General features: G+C 44.0%; 1 protein-coding gene across 2 annotated transcripts in view; it reads left to right on the top strand.

The window, feature by feature from the left end:
* TNS2 (tensin 2) overlaps positions 1 to 12,593 on the top strand; it is a 250,519-nt gene extending 237,926 nt beyond the window's left edge. For both annotated transcript variants that reach the window (XM_068267236.1, XM_068267237.1), the window contains 8 exons: positions 1 to 92; positions 180 to 269; positions 5,362 to 5,439; positions 7,904 to 7,981; positions 8,615 to 8,780; positions 8,858 to 8,926; positions 9,015 to 9,044; positions 10,517 to 12,593. The exon at positions 1 to 92 is cut by the window's left edge and continues 40 nt beyond it. In XM_068267236.1, coding sequence (XP_068123337.1) covers positions 1 to 92; positions 180 to 269; positions 5,362 to 5,439; positions 7,904 to 7,981; positions 8,615 to 8,780; positions 8,858 to 8,926; positions 9,015 to 9,044; positions 10,517 to 10,658 — 745 coding nt within the window. In that variant the 3' untranslated portion in view covers positions 10,659 to 12,593. The remainder of the gene's footprint in view (positions 93 to 179; positions 270 to 5,361; positions 5,440 to 7,903; positions 7,982 to 8,614; positions 8,781 to 8,857; positions 8,927 to 9,014; positions 9,045 to 10,516) is intronic.
* Positions 12,594 to 26,281: the final 13,688 nt, after the last annotated feature.

The following is a 26,281-nucleotide window of genomic DNA, read 5'->3' as shown; positions in this document are numbered from 1 at the left end:
GATCCGGGACAGTAACTCCTTCCGTGGAGCTTATGGGTTGGCTCTGAAGGTGGCCAGTCCTCCACCCAATGTACCAACACAGCCATGCAAAGGTTATTTGCTTTAAACCTATTTTATCTACTATATATTGTTGGCATTAGAGCACCATTTATATAACCTCTAATTCCTTTTTTCTGCAGATCCATCGGAGCAGCTGGTCCGACACTTTCTTATTGAGACAGGACCTAAAGGGGTGAAAATTAAAGGCTCCCCAATTGAACCCCACTTCGGTAAGCCATAGGTTTTCTACAATGGCTGCACATATAACATGTGTCCAGGAACCAATCATTGTGTCCAGGAACCAATCATTGTCCTTCCTTTTAGTCCTTCCTACTGCATGGTAGACATAAAACTGCAAACAAACTATAGTTATTTCTTCAGTTTAAAGTGGACCTGAAATTGCACAGGACAGAAGAAAAATGGAGAAATGCACCCTGTATGTATTTAGAGAGTTTAGCCTGTCTAATTCCCCCTCATTTGTGTCTAATCACAAGTTGTATGGTGATAGTGTAGCACCCTTCTATGCTTTCTCTGGGATGTGCCTCGGTCTATCTGCCAGCACTGCAGAAGTATCCAAACGTAATATAAAGATGACCGGCACCATCCATTAGTATCAATTTGCTCTTTTATTGCATTATAAGATCTTGTCCTGCCTCCAGCAGAGGCAGGACAAGATCTTATAATGCAATAAAAGAGCAAATTGATACTAATGGATGGTGCCGGTCATCTTTATACTATGTCTAATCACAAGTTGTAATTTGATCTCTCCCCGTGTCACATGACTGCCATGCCAGATAAGGCAGATAAGCTCATTTGAAAGCAAAGGATGTTAACAATATGTCTGCTTCCATGAATCAGGAAGTAGAAACTGTGCAGATTTATTTTAGGTTTTGCATCAGCTGCAACTGTTTGTTTAACCTCCCTGACGGTAACCCCGAGCTACACTCTGGGTAGCTGCCGCAGAGTATTTCTCTGCCCCGGGAGGGATTTTTTTGTATGAAAGTTGTTGTAGCCTTTGTAGCTAGAACTTTCCCCCAAGTCCCTCCGCTCTTTTTTGATCGCCCCCAATCACCAAACTTATACGTAACACCCCCCCCCCCCCCCCCCGGATCCCGCGATGGCGCAGCCTCTCCAATCAGCTCCAGGCTTCGCTATGGGGAGGATCGGGATTGCGCATGACGTCATTTCCGATCATCGCCATACCAACGACTGAAGCTCATTGGGGGGGGGGGGGGGCTGCGGCTCTCACGGGATTGCAGCTAGGTAATGTATAGCGGCGGCAATCGGAGGGATCAGAAGGGTGCGGGGGGACTTGGGGAACATTGGTGGCTAACCTAGTGCTAGCTACAAAGGCTAAAACAACTTTCATTCAAAAAATCCCTCCCGCGGGCGCAGCCTCAGAAACTGCATACTGCCAGGGAGGTTAAAGGTTATTATGCTATAGTGTATCTTTTAGAGCAGAGAGGACATTCTGAGTTCGGGTCAGCTTTAATTCCATAGTTCAGAGCTGTGTTCCATAATCATTGCTACAGCCGTTTAAATGGTGATATAGGTAATAATGCTGCACAGCAGCCTAGTCATGGCAATATATACATGTGGAAACATTTGTTGGCTCCTCTTCATAAAAAAGAAGCTATGTGTCTCTAAAATGACTTGAAATTGACAGAAGTAGTTGCCTCCCATGATTTTTTTATTCCTTATTGAACAAAAATAAGTCTGAAGGTGGCCACACACATTACAATTTTTATATACTGTATATACTCGCATATAAGCCTCATTTTTAGCATAAAAACGAGCTGAAACGTCCCCCCTCGGCTTGTATGTGAGTCAGTGGAGCAGAACGGATCATGGAGCAGGTTTTGTTACTGGCAGAGTGTAAGGATCATGCACTGGTGAACCTGCTCTTACCAGCTGGCTCCCTGCTGTGTCCGTGCCCCCCATCCCCTACAACATGGTGTGCAGAGTGCACTGCTCAAGACTTCCTGTGTCCCCTGGCTTGTGGAGCGAAGCATGTAAACAGCATTGCCGCCTGTTCAATGATCTGTGATTGACTTGATTGACCTGTTCAATTCCTGTGTGGCAATCGCTGTGTCTCATATCTATGATGCCATCTAGTGGCATCTTGAGGCACAGCTGAATTATACTTGGGGCACATCTGGCTATGGGGAGGGGGGCTGACTTGTACTGGGGGGAACATTTGGCTACTGTAAAGGGGGCTATACTGGGGAGGGGGCTTATATGCGAGTCAATAGCTTTTTCCTGGTTCCTGGGGGGAAAGGGAGTACCTTGGCTTATACACGGGTCAGCTTATATGCAAGCATATACGGTATATATATTTTTGGGGGTTGAATGGAACACAAGACTCCTCAAACTAGTGTACCACGCAGGAGCAGCTTTGTGCTAACTAACTATTAAACGTTATCTGGTCAAGTATTGTATATTTTGATGTACTTGTGGGCCTGATGAAGAGTCACCATCTGAAACAAGCTAGAATTGTTGCCTGCAGTTACAGTATTTCACGCTATTTTTGTCCATATTTTGTTTTATTTTCAAAGTAATTTTTTTCCATTGTGACCCCTGTGAATATGTCAATTCTTTACCAAAATAAAGATTTGATATAGTATTTTCCAAAAGTCGTTTTTCTGAGTATGAGGAGAGACTGATATCCTTTGGTTATAATGATTATGGATTTAGGATAGCAGGCAAATCTTGGTCATAACATATGCTGGGCTGCTGTCAAGTTGACTCCACGTGACTAGCAACATTATTGCGGCACGAAATGGAAAATCCTCAACTATTAAAATCTGTCCCAAAAGCATGTAGGCTTTCTAGTTTGGGTTGGGTTAAGGTTTAGCAGCGGTGGAAAATCTTTGATGGATTGTTTTTCCTTTTGTTGGTGTGTGAGGTTTCCTTACAATGGTTAGCAAGTCCTGTGAGTGATTTGGTGGTGTAGACACAATCTCCAGTCATAATTATTTGGTCTGTAGAAGTTTGGCCTCCTGTTTCTCAGCAGTCTGTGGGTGCTGATGAGCTTTCCCTCCCATCCCAGCTCCTGCGGTTGCACCGGATTCTGTGGCTCAGCCACATGAGTATAAATCACAGTGGAGCTGTCACGCTGCAGATATATGTTGTGTTCCTACTGTTAGTAGATCATTAGAGATTAAGGATTGTATGCTGGGGACTTCTACTACAGTGTGAGAATCTTGTCTCCAATGGCGCCACCTAGGGACAGTATGAGGTAGTGTCTTTTTTTACTCTCCTTCTAGGCTTCCCTTGTTCACAGTGAAGAAACTTTGCGCTGACAGAAATACAGCTTTGATATAGAAGAGCTAAACTCTTCATAATCATTCATATCATTAGTGCTATCATTGGCACTATTTAAAGTTTTTTTTGTAGAAACTTAGAAAATACTCAAAAAAAGTAGAACATTAAAAACAAAAAAAAAAGGTTTCCTTTCATTACTCTCTTAAACCCTTATCAGTCAATGAGCTGAGCCACACTGATTTCTCCAGTCTGCATTGAGATTGTTTTTTTTCTCTGAATGCAGGCGATAAGGCTTGATTTATAGCAGGGGTCTTCTGTGTGTAGGCTACACTGATTGTAAGATGCACACTGTAATTTTCCTGGCTGAATAGCTTTCTGGTTGAACTAGATATTATATTATAATTGCAAGATATCTGCTTTCAGTACTAGCTCACTGTAACCAGGAATTGTTATTTTCACACAGATGACATTACTAACTTACTGGGCCAAGGGCCAGCAGGGAAAATATATAGGCTCCAAAGAGTTTAGAGACCTGCTTTTATTAGTTTGTTATGCCGCACTGTATGTATCTTTCACTCGGCCTATTTACAAACCTGTATGTAAATTACAATGAAAGAAACTGGCACCTAGTTCTCCAACATGCAGCATAGGGGATCGAAACCTTAGATGCATCTCCTATGGGAAACAGTACCCCCATTTATCTTTGCCCAAATGCTGGAAAGGATGAATATGTATAGTATAAAATTATATTTTTGCGCTCAGTGCTGTATAGACCAACCTAATAATGTGCAATAGTAATGTTTTTAAAGAGGAACTGTAAGGACCAACGACAAATAGTAGAATGCAGTTAATTAATCCGGATACCCGCTTTCACGTTAAATATCTTGGCTTCAGCATCTTATAGCTATATATTGCTGTATATTGGTATGGAGCCCCGCCCTTCCACTGGGGCTTAGCCTAGACTGTTGATTATGCAGTATTCTCACCCCCAGAGCATTCTGGGAGGCCAGAGATATTTTCTACTTTAGACCTCTCCATAAATGAACATTAAGCAGAGATCACCAGCCAGTACTAAAGATGTTGCTGCTTGTGATCAATTTTAGAAAATAAATCGGGGATAAAAAAGATTTCACAATGAACAAACACTGACTAAATCATTTACATAATATCTAAAAAATGTTATTCATTATGTTATTTTGAGTACAGTTCCTCTTTAACCATTTGCAGATCCTTGTATCGTATACATACGCCCCTGAAAACTTCACTTCGGCATCAGGGGCATATATAGATTTGTACTTCCTTGTTTTCATGCGCCACGTGTTGCACTGATCGGTGAATGCGAACATGTGTTCCCAAAGCTGATCAAAGTGCCTGTGCATGAATGATTACAGCTTCAGCCACAGATCATTCACTGAAATGAAATATATATATATATATATATATATATATATATATATATATATATATATATATATATATATTTTTATGTAGCTTTTTTATGTATGTCATGAAGGTTTATAACTGTTATTTTAGCAAATAAGGGCTTGTAGTTAGTGATATACTGTAGTATAAACAAACACAAAACAGAAAAATACACCTTTATTTCCAAACAAAATGTCGTCACCATACATTTTACTAGGGACATAATTTAAATGTTGTAATAACTGGGACAAATGGGCAAATAAAATGTGTGGGTTTTTTCTACAGTAGCCCATTTTGGCTGAAAACTAAGAAATAATGACTTGTATATGAATGATGATTTTTTTTCTTCTTATCCCCTTCTTAGCAAAAAGTACAACCGAAAGAAAGCCTAGTTTGTCCCGCAAAAAAACAATATATTGATCATTTATCGAGTAGTGATAAAGTTATTGGTTAATGAATGGTAGGAACGTGAAATGTGAAAATTGCTGTGGTTTTTAAAGAGAAATTACCTGTTTTAGGAAAGTGGTGAATCATTGTTGTTTGTGTACAATAATACGGTAAATGTTAAAATTTTATATAACGAATGAACATTCCATGTATCTGCTGTCTGATGAAACTTGTTTTTCTTCTGTTTAGGGAGCCTGTCGGCACTGGTGTCCCAGCACTCCATCACTCCTCTCTCCCTGCCCTGCAGACTGCGCATCCCTGACAAAGGTGAGAAGGCTGCTGTGTTGTACACTACCCTAGATAATTCACTGCTTCATTTCTGTATTGGCCTCAGTTCACTAAGCACTTTAGACTAGTCTACTGATGGTTTGGTCAGTTGCATCAAAGGGGAATTCACTATTACCAAATGTTTTTAGACCTATTCTAAACCATTTGGTAATTAGGTTGGTAAAGCAGGGAAAATGATCAAAAGATGCAATTCACAAACTAGAAGCTTTGACTGACAACCTTCTCCTTTGATGAGCTTTCCTCTGGATACAATTAAACTCCTGCATAATTAATTCAAAAGGTTCCATCCGCACATCTAAAATATCTCACATAATTACTTTACCAACAAGAAATCAGCTGGTCTGATCTCTGTCAGAAAAAGTGGGCGTGGTTACTCCTTGTTTGCCTTTGTGAATTGTGTAATTACTGAATGTTACCAGATCTATAAACAGGTCTAAAACATTACACGAACCATCAGTAGACTAAAAACCATCTGTAGACTAGTCTAAGCTGCTTAGTGAATTGAGGCCATAGTTTCAGTACTTTTAAACATAGATGGACACAAGCCAAAATAAAAGCACTTAGCAAGTGCCTGGCCAGTGCACTGTAGCAACTTACAAGCAGTGAATGCACCGCCACCCAGAGGCTCTGAAGGGGGGGGGGGGGGGAGAAGGATGGGGTGGGACTGGGATAACTGGGAGGTGCGCAGATTTTCAAAAGAATCCAAGCTGAAAGCGATTGAAAATCTGTGTGGAGCAAGTCCAGCAGATAGATCCTGCTCTGGCCATATTAACCACCTTAATGAAAGTCCTACAGTTGCTTATGTGAGGAGAGGAGATATAATCTGGAGCCCGTATGTCACCTTACAGAGGGGCCTAATTCAGTGGGCAACTTTTCATATTTAACTTTTTTAGAGGGTCACATATTACTCATTTAAGTTGGTGGCTTCATGTTTCTGCCATCTTAAAACGTGTCTGCCTCCGCTTTACGGTATATGGCTGATCCAACTATACGTTTTAAAAGGGCACTTCTGTGGCAGAAGTCCAGAGCCGCTATGATAAGATCTTGTGTAGTCTTCAGAACAGAAACTCCAATGAAGCAACAGATCATTCTCTCATTTTCTTTTCTAAGCCAGCATAAAATAGAACTAGACTTAATTGCTTGGAATGGTATTAGTATTTTGCAGATAATCCTTTTACCTTCCAATCATTTAGTCGCGCCACTGGTCCGTACACATCCAATTCAGACCTAAAAATATAAATATAGACAAGCGGGTCTCCTCATAGCGAGTATTGCCTCATAACAGTACACCCCGATGCTAACACACACTGCTTGAGGGAAAAACGCTATCACCAGAGGGCAGGCGATCACACACCCCCCTCTCAGTCCCCGCTCACCGGATGCCTTCTTTCAAGTTTGCACATCAAACATTAAATCCGGCTGCATCTGGTTTATTCATTTCCCTGCATGCTGGAGCTGGTGTATTCAGGCCCACAAGTAACTTGAAAACTGGTAGAAACAAACTTGTATTTGCATGGAATTCCTGTCCAGCAGCCACCAGTCCGCCGCCCGGAACCACCGCCAACACCGGCAGCACGGATCCCAACAAGCAGCGCGTCACCGGACAGCAGCGTCAGCGCCTCCACCAATGGCAGAGCGCGGCAGAGGCGTGGACCGGAGCCGGGACGGCCAATCACAGAAGCCGGAGGAAGTCACTGTACGTCCAGTGAGGAAAGGATGGACAGAGACGGATCATGTGACTTGGGATGTGTATATAGTTGGAATGTTGGATGTACATTTCCTGGATGCTGCTGTGTCAGTGTCTTTCCTCACTGGACGTACAGTGACTTCCTCCGGCTTCAGTGATTGGCCGTCCCGGCTCCGGTCCATGCCTCTACCGCGCTCTGCTATCGGTGGAGGCGCTGACGCTGCTGTCCGGTGACGCGCTGCTTGTCGGGATCCGTGCTGCCGGTGTTGGCGGAGGTTCCGGGCGGCGGACTGGTGGCTGCTGGACAGGAATTCCATGCAAATACAAGTTTGTTTCTACCAGTTTTCAAGTTACTTGTGGGCCTGAATACACCAGCTCCAGCATGCAGGGAAATGAATAAACCAGATGCAGCCGGATTTAATGTTTGATGTGCAAACTTGAAAGAAGGCATCCGGTGAGCGGGGACTGAGAGGGGGGTGTGTGATCGCCTGCCCTCTGGTGATAGCGTTTTTCCCTCACGCAGTGTGTGTTAGCATCGGGGTGTACTGTTATGAGGCAATACTCGCTATGAGGAGACCCGCTTGTCTATATTTTTAGGTCTGAATTGGATGTGTACGGACCAGTGGCACGACTAACTGATTGGATTTTTTTACTGGGATTATCTCTGTGTATAGTCAGCAGCCGCATAGAAGTATTGTGAGGACTGAGCGCAACATCACGGTGATATAATCCTTTTACCTTCCCGTCTTTGAACAGATCTTACAGAACAGACTTGTGAGGTTGTGGTTGCCACCAACATGAGCACAGCGGCCGACTTACTGCGGCAAGGAGCTGGTAAGTATGGATCATCCACCCTCTCTGCAGAGACTTTACCCTTCCCTGGCCATTCTGGCTTTCTGGTGTCACTTGTCATGCCCAGGTTATGCGGATTCTCTGCATAACCTGGGCATGACAAGTGACACCAGAAAGCATGTAGTTGGTGTAACAGGAAGCACAACAATGAACATACCAAGGGTTAGAGTGAAATGTACACTTTGGTGGGGTCATTTTTAGCGGATACCTGCTTTAATCTTTCCAATAGTTTTTATTATTATATTATATATAGTTATAACAGTATATTGAATAAAAACAAACATTAAGCATGTCATCATGAGGCACAAACACCAATCAACAGCCTTTGTCTGGATCACACCTACAACAAGCATGCAGCTGGTTTATTCAGAACATCTGGTCTGCACACTGGTTCTGGGTCAGTGCATGTTCTCTCTAAGCAGAGAATCAGCACAACTAGGCAATAATGACATTTTTAACAGGGAGTCGGTCTCAGCTCTGCCCATTTTCCTCTCAGTTTAGTTTGTTTAAGAGTTGTAGTTATGATTTTAATAAATAAAAATGACTGCCTGTAATAAAGTGTCTGCTCTACATAACACCAAATAACACATCTCTCTCTCTGTCTCCTTCCTCCAGCCTGCAGTGTGCTGTACCTTGGATCTGTAGACACCGAGTCTCTGACAGGCCCACAGGCCATTTCTAAGGCTTCAACAGCCATCTTGACACCGCCTAGGTCTAGTGCAACTACTGTCCATTTCAAGGTGTCCGACCAGGGCGTCACCCTGACTGACAGCCAGCGCAAGTGAGTATCTGCCAGGGGGCATTTCCCCAGCACACGCTAGCATACATTGTCACTGCAATGCTGTATGTGTCTTTCAGACTCTTCTTCAGAAGACATTATCCAGTATCCAGTGTTACATACTGCAGTGCAGACCCACAGGACCGCAGGTATAATAGGCACTACTTGTCTTCTTCTGGAGCACCTGCTTTCTCTGTATTGTAGCACCTTTCTGATCATTGTCTTATTTTACTGCAGGTGGACAAATCCAGATCGGACAACCTCTAAGTAAGTATGATCTTAGTAACGTGCATCATTTCAATGGTCCTTATCCTTGTTTCACTGCTTGACTAGAGCTGGTACCTATTCAGTATGGAGTCCTTGGACAAGACTCCCCAAGGGGGGTGTAAATATAGAGAAGCAGTCCCTGCAGGGGTCTGTCCTTCAGATCAGGTGTTTTTGTGGCTACAGTTGTTATGGGTGTGAAGATTATGACAGCCACACTTATTTTATTTATTTTAAGTAATTTTTATTGATGCACTGAGTAAAAGGCAATAAATCATTTGATAGACATTACTCACTAGTTCTCAAATGCATCACATTTTACATCAAACATCAGCAAAGCAAAAATAATAAAGATACTAGAACAAATGTCCAAAAAGATGGTATTGCAAACCTTGACACCAAAATATACATGTTGAGCGAAATCCATCTAAGTACACAATTCACTTATACCCCTCCAAGTAAGCTATAGATAGTAGGCATGTGGTTTGTGCCATCCAGGTTCATTGTATCCTGTCTAGCAGCACTCCTGCAAGGTAGCCCACCACAGAGTAGCAGTTGGGACCAGATGGGGTCACCATTCAGTCTCTGATGAGTCTGTGCTACAGGAGTGCTTTTCCATAAGGAGTGAACCCTAAATAGCAGTATTGTGGATGTAACACCCTCCATTCTGCCCACTGACTAAAGCGGGAGGGGCTCAGGTCCTAACTCAGTGTCCAGTCCCATCCCCTGAGGCGTGTGTAGTGTTTTTTACTGTGTATGATTAAAGGGACTCAGAGATTAAAAAGTATAATAAATGTATACATACCTGGGGCTTCCTCCAGCCCCATCCGCATGGATCCCTCCTACGCCGCCGTTCTCCACCACCTTTATTGCCGGTACCGGGTCTCGTCACTTCCGCTGGACGCGGCCAGTTGTACGCATGCGCAGGGACTCCCTCTGTCTCGCCGGCGCCTGCGCAGTATGGAGGGAGCGCACTGCGCTTGCCTCGACTGGCCCTGACTGGCTGAAGTGACAGGACCCGGTACCAGCGATAGAGGCGGCGGCATGGGAACGATCCATACTGAAGGGGCTGGAGGAAGCCCCAGGTATATATACATTTATTATATTTTTCGTCTGAGTCTCTTGGAGGTGTAAAGATAGAATCTGTGACTTCTGTAAACTCTATGAAGCACAGTGTCCTATGTACCCACAACCCCTGCTGATGAAAGCTTTTGTTTTCTCTCTGCTAATATGTTCAATCAAATAATATCAGTCCTTATCTGCCTTAAATTTCTGAGGTCAGGCAGGCCCCAGAAGCAGTCTAATAAAACCCTCTGCTAGACTTTTAAATGTAAGAAGAGGTAATATTGAAGTTATTTTTAATAATGAGCCACTTTTAACGTGCTATTGAGTACCCTGGGTGCTAAAAATGGTGCTTGGTTCACTTTAAGGAGCTTTACAAGCTTGAATTCATTAACAGGGCCTTTGTTCTGCAGGGTGTTCGGTTTCGTGGCTCGGAAGGCAGGCACCGCCGCAGAGAACGTTTGCCACCTCTTTGCTGAACTGGACCCGGAACAGCCAGCATCTGCCATTGTGAACTTTGTTACCAAAGTCATGCTGGGCACACAGAAGCGATAGAGCAGCATGGGCATAAGTATGGACTAGGCACAAAAGCAGGAAACTGTCTCCTAGGACTGGCTGGTGTCACCAAGATGATGTACAGCATATGATGAAGCTGCAGTGGACATGATGACAGTGACATACGCTTTCTGCTGTTTAGTTAAATCTTTGTTCTGCTTCTTTACACAGTATGGCTGGTTTTATCTGCTTTTAGGGTATATGTTACGTTTTTTAAAAACCGTGCTCAGTAGTGTGAACCTTTCAGAATGATTCAGGTGTGCATCTGACTAGCATGTACAGTAAAGTCATTTCCTTACAGTCGCTTAATATACATTTTTTTTAAGCTTTTGCCACAGGTAATTAAATCTGACTTTACTGAGATCTTTTGTGTTACTCTTAAAGCGTTACTGTTCATGTGAATGACCGCAGCACATACAGTAGCTTAGTGGGCTGTTGCTCATGGTAGATAAAGCAAGACTCCAGGGACCAACTCAGGGGCTCTACAACAGCCAATACTATGCACTGAACAATGACACTATACCAGATTCACATCATCTCCTTGTTGTATAGGAGTGTGATCTGGTTCAACAGGAAGCTCACATGGTTTCTGGTTCTGTATTGGCTGGATAGTGTAATGGTTAAGGGCTCTGGCATCTTGGCTCTAATTGTTTAGGTAGCCAGCACCTATTCAGTAAGGAGTCATTGGGCAAGATTCCTAACACTTCTACTGCCTGCTGAGCGGACCCTAGTGGCTGCAGCTCAAGCACTTTGAGTCCGCTAGGAGAAAAACGCAATATAAATGTTATTAGTCTTGTCTATTGGCCCACAACCAGGTCATGTCGGAGCATGGAGGACTGAGGAACCAGGGAACACACTGACCTGTTGTATCAGGCTCTCTTCCAGGGACACGCATTGCAGCAGCCCCAGCATTGATCCATGTGCGTTATCGCACTCCGCATTGCAATAATGAATAAGCTCATAGCTGTGCTTGAAGCCAGTTGTGCCAGGGATATGAGCAAACAAGCTAGCACTCAACATGAATGCCAGAAGAACGTGAAATGAACAGAGCACAGGGAAGTGAGCTGCGGGATTAGCAAGGCCTGCTGTGTTTAGAGAAAGCCGGTTCTTGTAATCCAGAGGTAGAACTTGTTGTAACACTGACAATGGATTAGAGATTCAGAGCTACATTAATATGTCATATCTGGGATAGCTTCCAACAATGTACCAGAGAGTCATCAACCAGCTGAACTAGATACACAACTATTTTCAGACTGTAGTGCTCTGGCCCCTTAAAGTGGACCCAAATTAAAAATACAAGATTTCAAAAATAAAATCTATTTTCTAAATTATAATAATAAATATCAGCCTTTTTCCAGCTGCATGCTGACAAATATAAAATATTTTACATTTATTGGAGGAACCCCTCCCTTCCTTTCATATTGCCAGGGAAGAATCCGGCAAACTGGTGGAGTAGGTGGTGTCCGGCAAAGGAGGAATTGCTAATGGCTGCCCCCTGTATAACCCTAGTTATGCAAAGAGGAGGGTGAAAAGCATGCACTGAAATGCTCATAGGCTTGAATGGATGTTTATTTATCTTTAGTTGCACCACTCTGACACATACAAATATTCTGAATTAAAAAAATGTTTGATTTGGGCCCGCTTTAAGGATGAGCCGTTTTTTTTTTTCATGCAGCTGTTCAGTGATCACCTGATAAGGAGCCAATGAAACTGGCTCCGTATCCATAGGAGGAAGCTCGGTTGTCATATGACAGCAGTGTCTGCGGCTGCAGCACGCGGCGATCGGCTCGGGACTCTGGAAAGCTGTGCATCAGAGATAGCTGCAGGTGCGGTGTAGATTCTCACTCCCGCTGTCCCGAGCCGGTCAAGAATAGATGCAGCAGAATACCTAAGATGTTCAGTATGTGTAATAGGAAAGTTCTAAGTGGCTCAGAGAAATGGAGGGGGGGGGGGGGGGGGGTTCCATGCACAGGTCATACAGCAAGTCCGAGTGTGCTTGTCTTTTAGTTTATAAAATATGAGCTCTGATTGGTCATGAGACCACACATACATAATTTTCCTTCAGAAGTCTTTTTTCTTTCCTTTTCCTTGTGGTTCGTCTTGTTTTCAGCATCCTCAGTCACTGATCTGGCACCCCCAGTTCTGACCGTACAACCCCCACACTGCTCTACAATCAATGTTGGGCACCATGGAGTTTTAATTCCTATTCAGCAATTTTTTTTAATTTTAATTACATTTAATGTAAATTAAATAAACATAGTTTTACTACAAAATTGAAAACACCATGTGAGCAACTTACCTACTGGAGTAAATTGCCCAGCCAACCATTATCGTTGCTGACACAGAATGGTGGAAGAGCACAGACACCACACCAATACCATCTTATAATGGGAACAGTGATCACATAAGGTTAATAGAGATTTGCTGGGACGGTCTATTTAGAACTAGCGAGAGATCACCGAAATATGGGCTCCTGTTATCGTTAGAAGTTTGTGTGCCACCATAGGTGCCCATTCAAATACCATTTTTAATGGGAAATGCAGGCATCCAAATATTTCACATTTTTTAATCTTTTCTTTTTTTGCAGTGGATGGGGGAGATGTCCAGGTTATAGCCGTGGGGTGTTGTGTGGTTAAGGTTAATTAACCTTAATTTACATTAATTAATCAGACATCAGTAGAGGGAGGGTTCAGTGTGAGAAGAGGGTTTAGTTCTCGTTGCCATAGTATTTGGCCTCTTGCACACTGCATGCATTTCCGATTCCATTCCGATTTTTAATCGGTTTTTACATCCGATTCCGATTTTTAATCTTTACTGCATGCTGCGTTTTCTGATCCGTTTTTCTGTTGAATGTATTCAGGGAAAATCGGAATTGAACATCCGAATCGGGATCAGAATCGGAAACCGGATTTGCAGTGTACAGGGAGCCTTTGGCTTCACCTTTTTTGCATATATGCACCCGCAAACATGACACTATCGAGTTCAGAGTGGCCAGATTGTGCCTGTAGGTATCATGCCAAGACCTCTCATGCTAGGTACACACCATACAATGTTCTGGCAGATTTACCTGCCAGAAATATTATTTCTTTTATAGAAGTGCACAGGTAACTAAAGTCCTAGCACGTCACGACTGAACGGTTTTTTTTCCCCCATTGGTGCTAGCCATACACTGTTTGGCAGAACTATTATTTCTAACTTCTCATCTGAATTTCGATAGATTTTTCGATTTTCCAATCATTTATTTTTAATCATATATTCGATTGGCTGTTGGAAATAGATCTGGCAAGTAAATCTGCCAGAAAATTGTATGGTGTGTACCTAGCATAAGGTCGAGGAAATCTTGGTAAGGAAGTCCTGAAGTCAATAATTACATTACAGAAATTTTAGGACTGCGGTAATCACATGGTGGAGCCATAACCCATCCTAGTTTTTGGTTGATTGGACGTTTTGAATAGATTGTAGCGGTACCACACAAATGTGTTCGAGATTACCGTTCTTTTAGGGGGGGGGGGAATGAATGGTAAAAAGTAGTTGGTTTGAAAAACATATCACCGAATGATCAACTTTTGATCTTTTTGCTTTTTAATAGGAATAACTTTTTCACCAACATTTTTATCATTCTACATCTTTGCACTTTTATTACTTTTTAGGGAAAAAAATGTAACCAGATATTCTTATGTATTTATAACTTGTAGGTAACCAGGTGGAACCACAAAGCAACCAGTCAGGTTCCCAAGTGATCTCTTTAAGATCTGACTACCTCACACTGCATGTACAATATGAAGGAAGAATTGAGAGCTCACTATAGTGTAGTACTTAAAAGCGTATGTTACCATTAGGCAACCACTTTTAAAGGGAACCTAAACTGAGAAGGATATACATTTTTCCTTTTAAAATACCAGTTGCCTGACTCCCCTGCTGATCCTGTGTCTCTAATACTTTTGGGGCCCGTTTCCACTAGAGCGAATCTGCATGAGTTTCCTGCATGCAGATTCGCATAGACAATACAAGTGGATGGGCCTGTTTCTATTTGTCAGGATTTGAGCGTTTTTCTGTGCAGAAAAAAAATCTGCACGGTAGACTTCGCATACCGATATGTGATTTGCATCCAATGTATTTAATAAGAAATTCACATGCGTTTTTGTATGCAAATTTTACGGTCGTTTTCACATAAAATGTATGTAAAAGCACACAGGCACTGACATGGTTAAATTAAGAAAACGGAAAAAGGATATAATGTGGCACTCCCCACATGCAGCGTGAGTGTGAGCGTGTTAACACAGCACAAAATGGGTCTCACTGGCTTGCACCGATGTGGAGTCTGGGGCTCTGTCGATAAGACGTGTGCTCCGCTTGAATGGGGAAAAGAACAACCATATGGCATGCAAATCAGAAAAAGAGATTGCTGCGTGCACCTTCCGTCAAGTGAATGATTTATTATCATCAATAGCGACAGCTAATGCTTGAGGGTACAGACATCCAAGACACTGTATATAATACAAAACAGTCCAACGTGGTATAAACCAAATCTTACGTATCCATGGTGCAGGCTCAGTGATGCAGGAGGTGGGTGCGGGCACTGAAAGGTGGGGCGACGGCCGTTTCGCGTCTGTCTGACGCTTGGTCACGCGTTCCACCTGACATGGTTAAATTCTCATACTTACTAACACATGCGAAAATGCCTGTGAATTCACAGTAAAATTTGCATACGCATGCGATTTTGTTTTGCATTTTCTGCGACCAATTCGCACCGCACAAGTGGAAACAGGCCCTGAACAAGCATGCAGATCAGGCGCTCTAACTGAAGTCAGACTAAATTAGCTGCCAATCAGGCCAAATTTGCTCAGCCAGTTGTGTCAGGTGTTCACTTGGTGTTTAATGCACACATTTAAATTCTCTGTGCAGCGATTTGTAAATTAGCTGCATGCTTGTTTCAGGTGTGTGATTCAGCCACTGCTGTGGCCAAAGAGCTGAGCAGGATGCCAGGCAACTGGTATAAGGAAACACCCATATCCCTCTGTTTAGGTTCCCTTTAAGGCAGCAGGGGAGTTTAAGCCGGTCCCCTCAGGGGATGTTAAGATATCGCTCTCTGTAAATAGGAAAATGTGAATAGACCCCTCAATCATAGGTGGAATTGCTATATGTTATAACGATGGAACAAAGGCACCAATCAGGATAAAATAATGTTAAATAAAATTAAGGGGAAGTAGTGCTCACCTCTGAATAGCAGATTCAACATAAGATCAGCATAAAAAAATTTCTAATAGTGTACTACAAAATATGCATCGCATTTTGTGAGACACAGACCACCTCTTCGGGCACTGAAACAGAAGCAGCTGTTTTTGTAGCACCTCTATTCCATCGTTATAACATACCTCACACTGCAGCTTGACTTTTATGCAAACAGCGTATCAGGACAGATGAAACTGCATGTGCTTTTACCACCAGGTATAAATAAAGTATATGGTGTCAGTCTTCACTCTGTAGGTCAGTGTTTTTCAAACCTGTCAGTGTGACTCCCCAACAGTGCATGTTTCGCAGGCAACCTCACCTATGCACAGGTGAGGTAATAGTGTCTCAGCTACATGGAATCCAACTAGCTGAGACAATTTACCCCCACTTGTGCTTAAAGAGAGTCTGAAGCGAAAATATATTGCTAAACTTTCCATTTGCTTCAGTATTCTCTCCAGCGCTAAACTGCCGCATCCCCGGCAAAAAAAAAAAAAACAGATGGCTGCCAACCCCCAAATTCCCGGGGGGAGGGAGACTAAGGACGGCACTTCCTGGAAGGGGCAGAGCTCTCTGCTGTAGCGCGGCCTTTCCTGCCGTCAATCGCCACCTCTCCCACTCTTTCTTCACAGAGAGGCGTGGGGAGAGGTGGCGATTGACAGCAGGAGAGGCAGAGCTATAGCTCCGCCTCTCAGGGCAGTACAATCCACGACAGAGTTGGTCATGGATGTTTGCCCGGGCATTTGGGGGGTCTGCAGTGCTCGTTTTTTGGCGGGGATGCGGCGGTTTAGCGCTAGTGAGACTTCTGAAGCGAATGGAAAGGTAAATTTAGCAAAAAAAAATTCACTTCAGTCTCTTTGAGGTCTGAAGCGAGATTTATTCTCGCTTCAGACTCTTTAGATAGCAGGGGCATGTGTGCCCCTGCTAAACCGCCGCAATACCGCGGCTTAACGGGGGTCCCTTCACCCCCAAATCTCCTCCGTAAAGCGGGGGAGCGCTTCCGCATTGGGGCAGGGCTAACCGCCTCAGCCCTGCCCCACGCGCGTCTGTCAGATGCGTATCTCCGCCTCTCCCCCGCCCGTCTTCCTTCACTGAGAGGGGTTGGGAAGAGGCGGCGATGCACGTCTGATAGACGCGACTGGAGGCAGGGCTGCAGCCGTTAGCCCTGCCTCCAGGAAGGGATGATTTACGACCAAGTCTTGGAGGGGTGGGTTTGGGGGTGAAGGGACCCCCGTTTAGCGGCGCGATAGCGGCGGTTTAGCAGGGACACACATGCCCCTGCTAAGTATGAGCTCTGAAGCGAGATTTATTCTCGCTTCAGAGTCTCTTTAAGGGAGGTTGCCTGCAAAACATGCACCGTTAGGGAGTCATAAGGACAGGTTTCTGAAACACTGCCATAGGATATAAAATTGGAGTTCCAGTGACTGAAACCCTGGCACTGTGAGACTACACTTAAAGCTATGGCTACCTATAACATGTGTGTTGTGTAGCAAGCAATAAGGGCACTGGATCGCTTAAATCCTCTTGCACCTGAGCCAATCAGCTGCTTTTTTTTTTTTTTTTTTTACTTTCATTTAAAAATGAAATCTGTGCTGTTGTCATGGGCAACAGGTTTCCCTTACATGAGCATTTCCATAGTGCAGGCCAGTCCTGTCGCCACAGTCTATGTAGCAATGTAAATATGCCATTTACACCTCTGCTTCTGGTTAGCTTTATGTATGTAAAGTAGCTTGCTCTGTCAGTCTTCCTGCCATGATATGTTACATTGCTTCAGAGAGAGACTCAGGCTTGTATTCTGCGAGTGCCAATTGTGCTGGAGCTTTCTAGAGAGAAATATATTTCCTATTTATAATATATACATAGCATATGTAATATATATTATGTATGTAAAACGTTCCAGAAACATTCTGGCTTTTTATGACTATATAGGAGAGAAATAATTTTAATTTTCTATACAAGCTTGATAAATATCGTACCAAAATGTCTATATCTCATGTAAAAATAAATGCAGCCTGTAATAACACTTTTCACCAGCTCTGTGTGTCTTCTGATTATTTTCTGCTGATAAGACTACTGTTCTTTTGAAGCTGAGCACCGGGTTCTATTAGCAGCCACGCCCATTATTACTGTCATGCTGATCCTTCAGCTTCAGTCACACCTTCTACATGCACAGGCAGATAAACTCATCTGCATACTCATGAGATAACAGGGCCGTCTCTCCTGAAAACAAACAGCACAAAATACACATTTCAGACTGGAAGTGTAAGGCTCAACACACCATACAATCTTGGTTGTTCAATCTTACCACTTTCATGTAATATAAGAGCTTATCCAATCAATCATTCAAGGTATTTTCAATCTGTTGGCCCTTATACTACATAGATTTGGTAAATCTGTACAACCAAGATTGTATGGTGTATGTTGAGCTTAACAACTTAAGACGGCCATACATCTGTAGATTTGGCAGCCAATCATCCATTTGATTTTGGGCTGAAATTGGTTGCACATATCAGCTGGACAATCTCAGGCCGACATGCTTGATGGATAATGGTGTGCATAATCGTGGATGAAGATGATGGGAGACCCCTGGCCACTGAATCCCCCCCCCCCCCCCATTATTACTTTATCTGTCCTGTATTCACACTGCTCTTCTGCGTTTACACCCCATGTGGTTGCCTGCACATCAGGGCTGTGGAGTCGGTCCAAAAATCCACCGACTCGACTCCTCAGTTTAGGATTCCACCGACTCCACGACTCCGACTCCTCTAATTTGCATATTACAATTTTGTTGATTAAAAGTATGTAACATGAAATTCGTCTCTTAACTGCCAACGCTTAGGAATTTTACAAGACAACTGAAGTGAGAAGGATATGTAGACTACTATATTTATTCCCTTTAGACTAAAACTAGTCCTTGGTAAGAGTACTTGTAAAAGGTACAAACCGGAACAAAGAACATCTATCAGGCCCTAAGCAATGTAAGTGTGGGTACATGTAAGAATGATGTGCAGGTACTCTGCAGGGGAATGAGGAGATTGTAAACAGACAACACCTCTGTGCTCAATGTGCACAGCATTCTCAGTGGATTCCCTGCAGCTCTGTGGGGAGTGCATATGTAGAGTATAGTACTACTGTGTAACAAAGTAAACCTAAGACAGATGCAATTAAAGTTTTATAAATACCTAGGGCTTCCTCCAGCCGCCTTCAGGATAATCAGTTCCTCGTTGTCCTCCTCCACTACCTGGATCTTCTGCTATGAGTCCAGGTACTTGAGCCAGTCAGGCGTAGTGCACATGCACACACTCCGCCGCCAGGAGCATACTACACCTGTGCAGCACTATTGCGCAGGTGCAGAATGTTCCTGGCTGTGGGAGTGGCATGCGGCCGGACAGCACTGACTGGCTGAATTACCAGGACTCATAGAAGAAGATCCGGGTGGTGGAGGACAGCGAGGGACTGATTAGCCTGAAGGGGGCTGGAGGAAGCCCCAGGTATGTATAAAACTTTACTTTTCCTCCGTCTCAGTTACCCTTTAATTTGTAGTCACCAAACCAAATTTTAATAACATATCAAATTATTTGATTTCATCAGTAAAGGGAGTGCATACATTTGCATAAATCAGCATCAATGCAGAATTATTTCCATCTCGTTGACCATTTCTATTAGTGACACAGCTACACATCAGGCTTTATTCTTACAGCATAGATGTTATTTAGTATATATGTTACGGCCAGAACCCAAAGTCTGGCCACTTCGGGTTCTGGCCGGTCAAAACGCGAAGTGGCCGGCTGCTGCGGCCAATGTACAAAATGCTCCTCCATGTCGGACTTTGGCCGGCCAGAACGCGTTCTAACTACATGTGGCCGGCCAAGTCCCGAAGCTCACCTAAGTACTGCTGTGCCGCTGTCCCCCACTCTGAGTTCAGTCCCGCTGTCCGCCGCTCCAAGTCCCACTGTCCCCCGCTCCATGTCCCGCTGGCCCCTGTTCTCGGACCTTCTGTGAGGACCCAGGGCTGCCTATATGCTGCCGGTGTACCGACATGATACCGGCTGCAGCTCATTTCACCGCCGCCTTCCTTCTCCAACTTCTCCCCACGTTGTCCCTGCTGCTGCCTTGGCGTAGTCCTCCTCACACCCCTCCTCTCCTGCAGGGACCCGGGGCTGGCCTGTATGCTGCCGGCTGCAGCTGATACCACCTCCGCCCTCAGCTCTCCACGCTGAACTCTTGCACAGGGTAAAAGGAAAACAGAGAACAGCACCCTGTATGTATTTAGCCCCCCAACAAAGCACCCGCAGCCATGCACAGCCCCCCAGCAAAGCACCCTCAGCCATGCACAGCCCCCCCAGCAAAGCACCCGCAGCCATGCACAGCCCCCCAGCAAAGCACCCGCAGCCATGCAAAGTGCCCAGCAAAGCAAAGCACCCAGAAAAGCCCCCCAGCCATGCAAAGCACTCCCCAGCCATGCATCCCCCCTCATCTGTGACTAATCACCCCCCCAGCAAAGCACCCGCAGCCATGCACAGCCCCCCCCCCAGCAAAGCACCCGCAGCCATGCACAGCCCCCCCAGCAAAGCACCCGCAGCCATGCAAAGTGCCCAGCAAAGCGCCTGCAGCCATGCACAGCCCCCCAGCAAAGCACCCGCAGCCATGCACAGCCCCCCAGCAAAGCACCCGCAGCCATGCACAGCCCCCCAGCAAAGCACCCTCAGCCATGCACAGCCCCCCCAGCAAAGCACCCGCAGCCATGCACAGCCCCCCCAGCAAAGCACCCGCAGCCATGCACAGCCCCCCAGCAAAGCACCCGCAGCCATGCACAGCCCCCCAGCAAAACACCCGCAGCCATGCACAGCCCCCCAGCAAAGCACCCGCAGCCATGCACAGCCCCCCAGCAAAGCACCCGCAGCCATGCAAAGTGCCCAGCAAAGCAAAGCACCCAGAAAAGCCCCCCAGCCATGCAAAGCACTCCCCAGCCATGCATCCCCCCTCATCTGTGACTAATCACCACTGTAATTTGATCTGTCCCCTGTGTCACCTGACTGCCACAGCAGAGCAGCTAATTTAAAAGCACAGTATGTTAACAATATGTCTGCTCCAAAGAAAGCAGGATGTAGACGCACTGCAAATTTATTGCAGGATTTGTATCAGCTGTAACTAAGAAATGCTTTTCTTTAAAAAAAGATTATTATGCTGTATCTGTAACTAAGAAATGCTTTTTTTTTTTTAAAAAAAGATTATTACGCTGTATCTTTCAGAGCAGAGAGGAAGTTCCGAGTGCCATTTATGGTGCTGGACTCGACCCAGGATGTTCTGGGATTTGTGCGTTTTGGACTTTGGCCGACTGCCTTTGGCCGTTTCTAGAACTGGCCGGCCAATGTCAGAAATTCCCAGCATTTTGGACTTTGGCCGACGTCAAATCGGCCAGTTCTAGAAACGGCCGGCCAATTCTAGAATTGGCCGATTTCTGGTTTTGGCCATAACATATATAAGAGATTCCTGTGTACACATCATATATACAGTCACAATCAGATATGTATATCTGACCTTAAAAATACGGGGACTGCTTTATTGAAGCAGCACAAGTAACTAATTTTGATTGGTTTATTTCATTTTTTGTGGACTAAGCACAGCTATTACTGTATATATACTGTATATATACATTATTTTTAATGACCATTATCTGAGAAATAGAACATTTTATCATATTTTCTATTTTAATTACAGTTACAAATTCATTAGGAGTCGGAGTCGGTGCATTTTTTCCCGACTCCGACTCCAGGCACCCAAAATTGCCCGACTCCACGACTCTGACTCCACGACTCAGACTCTACGACTCAGACTCCACAGCCCTGCTGCACATTGCAACACAGGTCGTGTGTGTGACATCACACACGGCCCTCATGCAGTATGCTGGCAACCACATGGGGCGCAAACACAAAAAGGAGTCCGGTCACAACAGCAGACATTAAACAGGTAAAGTATTAATGAGGGCTGCCAAAAATCGCTAGATGTACGGGTACCAAAGCTTGCACATATCTAATTTTTAATTGGCCAATTTTACCACTTCTGTATAGGATGAGGTCCAACAGATTTTGAAAAAGATTGTGTAGGTAAGCACAGCCAACCAAGATTGGATGTGTGTACACACATACATGTAAAACATGTATAACTTAAATAGGTACTAAAAATCTGACAGGTTTAAGACTAGTCCACCTCCTCATAGGGAATTCTCTGAATTACCTTCATTTACAAAAGCTTTTACCAGGAATGGAGTGACGCAGTCCAACTGCCAGAATAGTATATGCAGCATGGAGACAGGCTGGTCAGCATTTTTAAGATCCTTTCTAGGGAGGGTTTTGTAAAGAAGAAAGGAATTACATACCCCATGAAGTGGACTAGTCCAAAACCTGTCAGATTTTGACTACTTACATAAGAAAACTGCAATTATCAAACCACCCTCTGTTTCTGCTCCAATGTCCAGTTCTGACACTCACATGCCCACTGTAAGCAGTTTCAGGAGGGGGTCTGCATAAGCCCTCTAACCTGCAGTAGACAGCGAGCTGTGATGCACTGTGTGTTCTAAAGCCTCCGATGGCCAGCTCCCCCCCCCCCCCCCCCCCCCCCCCCCCAAACAATTCGTGCTATAGTGCCTTTTAGTGGGATCAGACCACACAGTATAAAGTACACCAACAGCGAACCTTAGCCACTTGTGACCAAATCAATGGTTGTTCCTCTTTCAGACACTTTTGGTAGCAACTAATAGGGATTGTCAGTGAGATGCACATTCCAGCATGTATGCAAATTCAACTTGGAATTGGGCCAATCAAATGTACTTTCTGCCATTGATTGGTCCAACTCCAAGCAAGCAGAATCATTAGCGTCTTGCTGACCTCAGTTTCCCTAATAAATCTCCCACCATTTTACAGGCACTATTGCAACAGGATAGTCAGTGTTACTTACCATCCACACTGCCGACAGGTGAAATTAGTATGTTCCAACTTTTATAGAAAGAAACAAGCAAGTAGCAGGAGGGAGCATTCTCAATCACTGCTCCCTAGAGATGGTCCACAGATAGAATTGCAGCTTGGAATTGGCCAAAAGTGCACTTGGTTGTCCAACTCCAAGCTGCATTCCATGTGCATGCATGCCACAAGGCCTAAGGACTAGCAAGTCATTGACTGCCCATCTCCATTGCTCACAGCTCTGGTGGCCATCCCATAATGACCTGCCCCAAAGAATGCACACAAAGCAGAGACCACCACCATGTAAATAGAGATCTGTGTTTTATTAGACGTATATAAACATGTATATTGATTATGTACAGACATTGGGAAATGTTCTAGTGCAATTCTGTGGAACCGTAACAAAAACCAGATGGTCACATGGGAAATGGATGGCATTAGCAGCAGACATGCAGCCAGGAAACAAGACTCCGCCTTTCACTAGTGATGTCAGTACCTGAGATTACAGTCAGCTTCCTTCTGCTCTCAGTGTGGATGCAGCGCATGGAAAGGAATGGTGGCTTAGATTAGGACTACTGTACATACTCTGCTTGCACATAAATAGAGAAATGCGGCTAGACACACAAAGCATGCTATAGAGCAGGAGTCAGGAACCTTTTTGGCTGAGCGAGCCATAAACGCCACATTTTAAAATTTAATTTTGTGAGAGCCATACCATATGTTTCAAACTGGCACAGTACACGGCCGCAGCAGAGCTCACGTCCCTATTGCCATAGTGATGTGTATACAGTTGATCCTCTGGGCAGCAGAAGTATCAGACACGTCTTCAGCTTCTCTTGGGTTACAGCAACTTCCCCCGAGAGCCAGACTGGATAAATACATACTAACAGCTTGTACAATTAGCTAGCTGACTTGGAGGTTGATTCACTTTGTAGGATGAGATCCCCGCACTTTGGCCCAATAGGCATCCTATTGGGCCAAAGTGCAGGGAGTTCGTCCTACAAAGTCACTGGACCTGACCAGATCCAGGGTGGGACAATTGGAGCGGCTGTTAGTTTTGGGGGGAGCATGAGTAAGTAGTGCATGCTACAGCAGTAGCGTGCCTACTCTGAAAATTTTACTTGCTCTTCCACACTACGCTGTGCTGCTTGACCATTGTAGCTTAAAGAGGAACTTCAGCCTAAACAAACATACTGTAATAAAGGTACATTAGTTATGTTAGGTAATATAATCTCTTACCCACTCTGTTTTAAAAGAACAGGCAAATGTTTGATTTCATGAGGACAGCCATCTTTTTGGCTGAAAGGAGGTGACAGGGAGCATGAGACACAGTTCCAACTGTCCTGCGTGCTGATCAACCCTCCCAGTTGCTAGGCAACACGAGTAACAACATAGGAAATCCCATCATGCTTTGCACAGCATCAGGGAAAAAAAAGCTCGGGCAGTTTTCTTTGATGGGTGGAGCTTAGCTAAAAATGATGCTTTGGTAAAAAAAAAAAAAAGTTCTGATGCTGTGAAACTGTTAAAGAAACACCAGGCCTTTTCAGTTCTGCTGAGTAGATTTTTAGTCCGGAGGTTTACTTTAATGACTCAACCCCTACTGATTTGTCTGTGAGCCACATCAGGCTCCCGAGCCATAGGTTCCCTACCCCTGCTATAGAGCTTTACTGATGGCTCCCAACAGAAGTGAATGTCTAACGCAGCGCCTGCTGGGAATTGGTTTTAGAATACTCAACGTAACAGACTGTTACAGGTTTTTACCTCTTCCAACCCCAGAACTATGCAGACTATTCTAGGCAATAGCATCTATCATAAGTGACTGAAATCCAGTCATGTGATCTTTCCCAAGATGACGCCTCCAACTGGTAAATACTGCTACAACACTACCAATACCAGAAATATTTTGTTTTTAAATTGATCTGTTAGGCATTTTTATATCCATCTCACAAAAGCCATTGCCAGCTTGTTATTTAGTAAAGTATCTGTGGGGAATAGTCACAGAGAGTCTGCCAGTTATAGGCTGCCTATAATGAGTGAGATTACTTCTAATTATATTAACAGTGCTTCAAATAAAGCAATGATCAATAATGCAATGTACTTATGTTACATTTTTTTTCTGCCGTTCTATAATAAAGGGTCATCACTGCCACTATTTACATTACAAATCAAACAGGTGATATTAGTATTAATTTTTTACTACCCTACTTTTTATATCTTTCAAGTGTTGAAATATCTTTATAAGCAGTGGGGATAAAAAAAAAAACACTCCTAATACATAACCCCTTTTTAAGACCCTGCAATGCAGTGTGAACAAGATTCTAACAAAGCATGCAAACGTATTGCATTACTGATGTGGGCCTCATTTTAAGACCTATACCCAGGAAATTAACTTTGCATGCAGCATAAGCTGGCTAGCAAGCTTTGGCTTTAACCTAGAATTGTTTTCCTTTTTTTTTTTTAAATGGCGGAGGAGAAAAAAAAAAGTTAGAAATATCTGGCTGGGCTCCTGATCATGTGATCCTGCTTAGCGATGCCCAGTAAGATGAAGGTTGGGGGAGTAACATCAAATAGCCCCACCGTTTCTGCTGCTCTACAGCTATGCAATAAAAGCCATGTTTTTGTCAACCTAGTGAGGCATCAAGATTAATTTTTTTTTTTATTAAATAAAAAAAACCTTTAAGTCTGCACATTATTCAGTGCAGACTTGAGCTAATAACCAGTCTGTGCCTTGCATGGCCTGACTATTGCATGTATGCACAGGAGTCTAAATATTACTGGTTGTATATAAATATATATATATATATACAGTTGTATACAAGTATCACTGGGAGTATTTAGTGATCTTGATAGGTACTTCTACTGCAATGTCCAGTTTCATTTAGATCCTCTATAACATGCTCCATACCAACTTGACACACCGCACACAACATTGCTCTACAAAATCACCATTGATCAATGCAACCTCATTGCCTGGGGGGGGGGGGGGGGGGGGGGTAGGTGCAAATTTGCATAGTGACTGCACCTGTGTGCTCATCTCTGCTGCTACAACATGCAGTTGTAGCAGAGTACAGCAGACTGAGCACTGCACTGCATAATTTCCTCTGCTACCACATGCTGAGTGATGGTGCAGCAGATAATGGAGCAATGCATCATCTCCTCCGCTACTACAATATGCAGAGAGATGGTACAGCAGATCATGGCGCAATGCACTGCATCATGGGAGACAGGTAATGCAAAATGTATTCCTGACAACCAAGTACCCTGGGGCCTCACATAATGGACAGCACAGAGTTCATGAAAGTATCATATTTGTACACTGAAGAGTTATGACAAACAGATGGTGGAAAAATAAATTACAGAAAGTGCTGTGTGCTTTCACACAAGTTTCCTGACGCTCTACCAATCCACAACAGGACCCTATCTGATATATGTCCA

This window comes from Hyperolius riggenbachi, chromosome 2, assembly GCF_040937935.1.
Source record: "Hyperolius riggenbachi isolate aHypRig1 chromosome 2, aHypRig1.pri, whole genome shotgun sequence".
Classification (NCBI taxonomy): domain Eukaryota; kingdom Metazoa; phylum Chordata; class Amphibia; order Anura; family Hyperoliidae; genus Hyperolius; species Hyperolius riggenbachi.
This window is presented reverse-complemented; position numbering and strand designations above follow the sequence as displayed.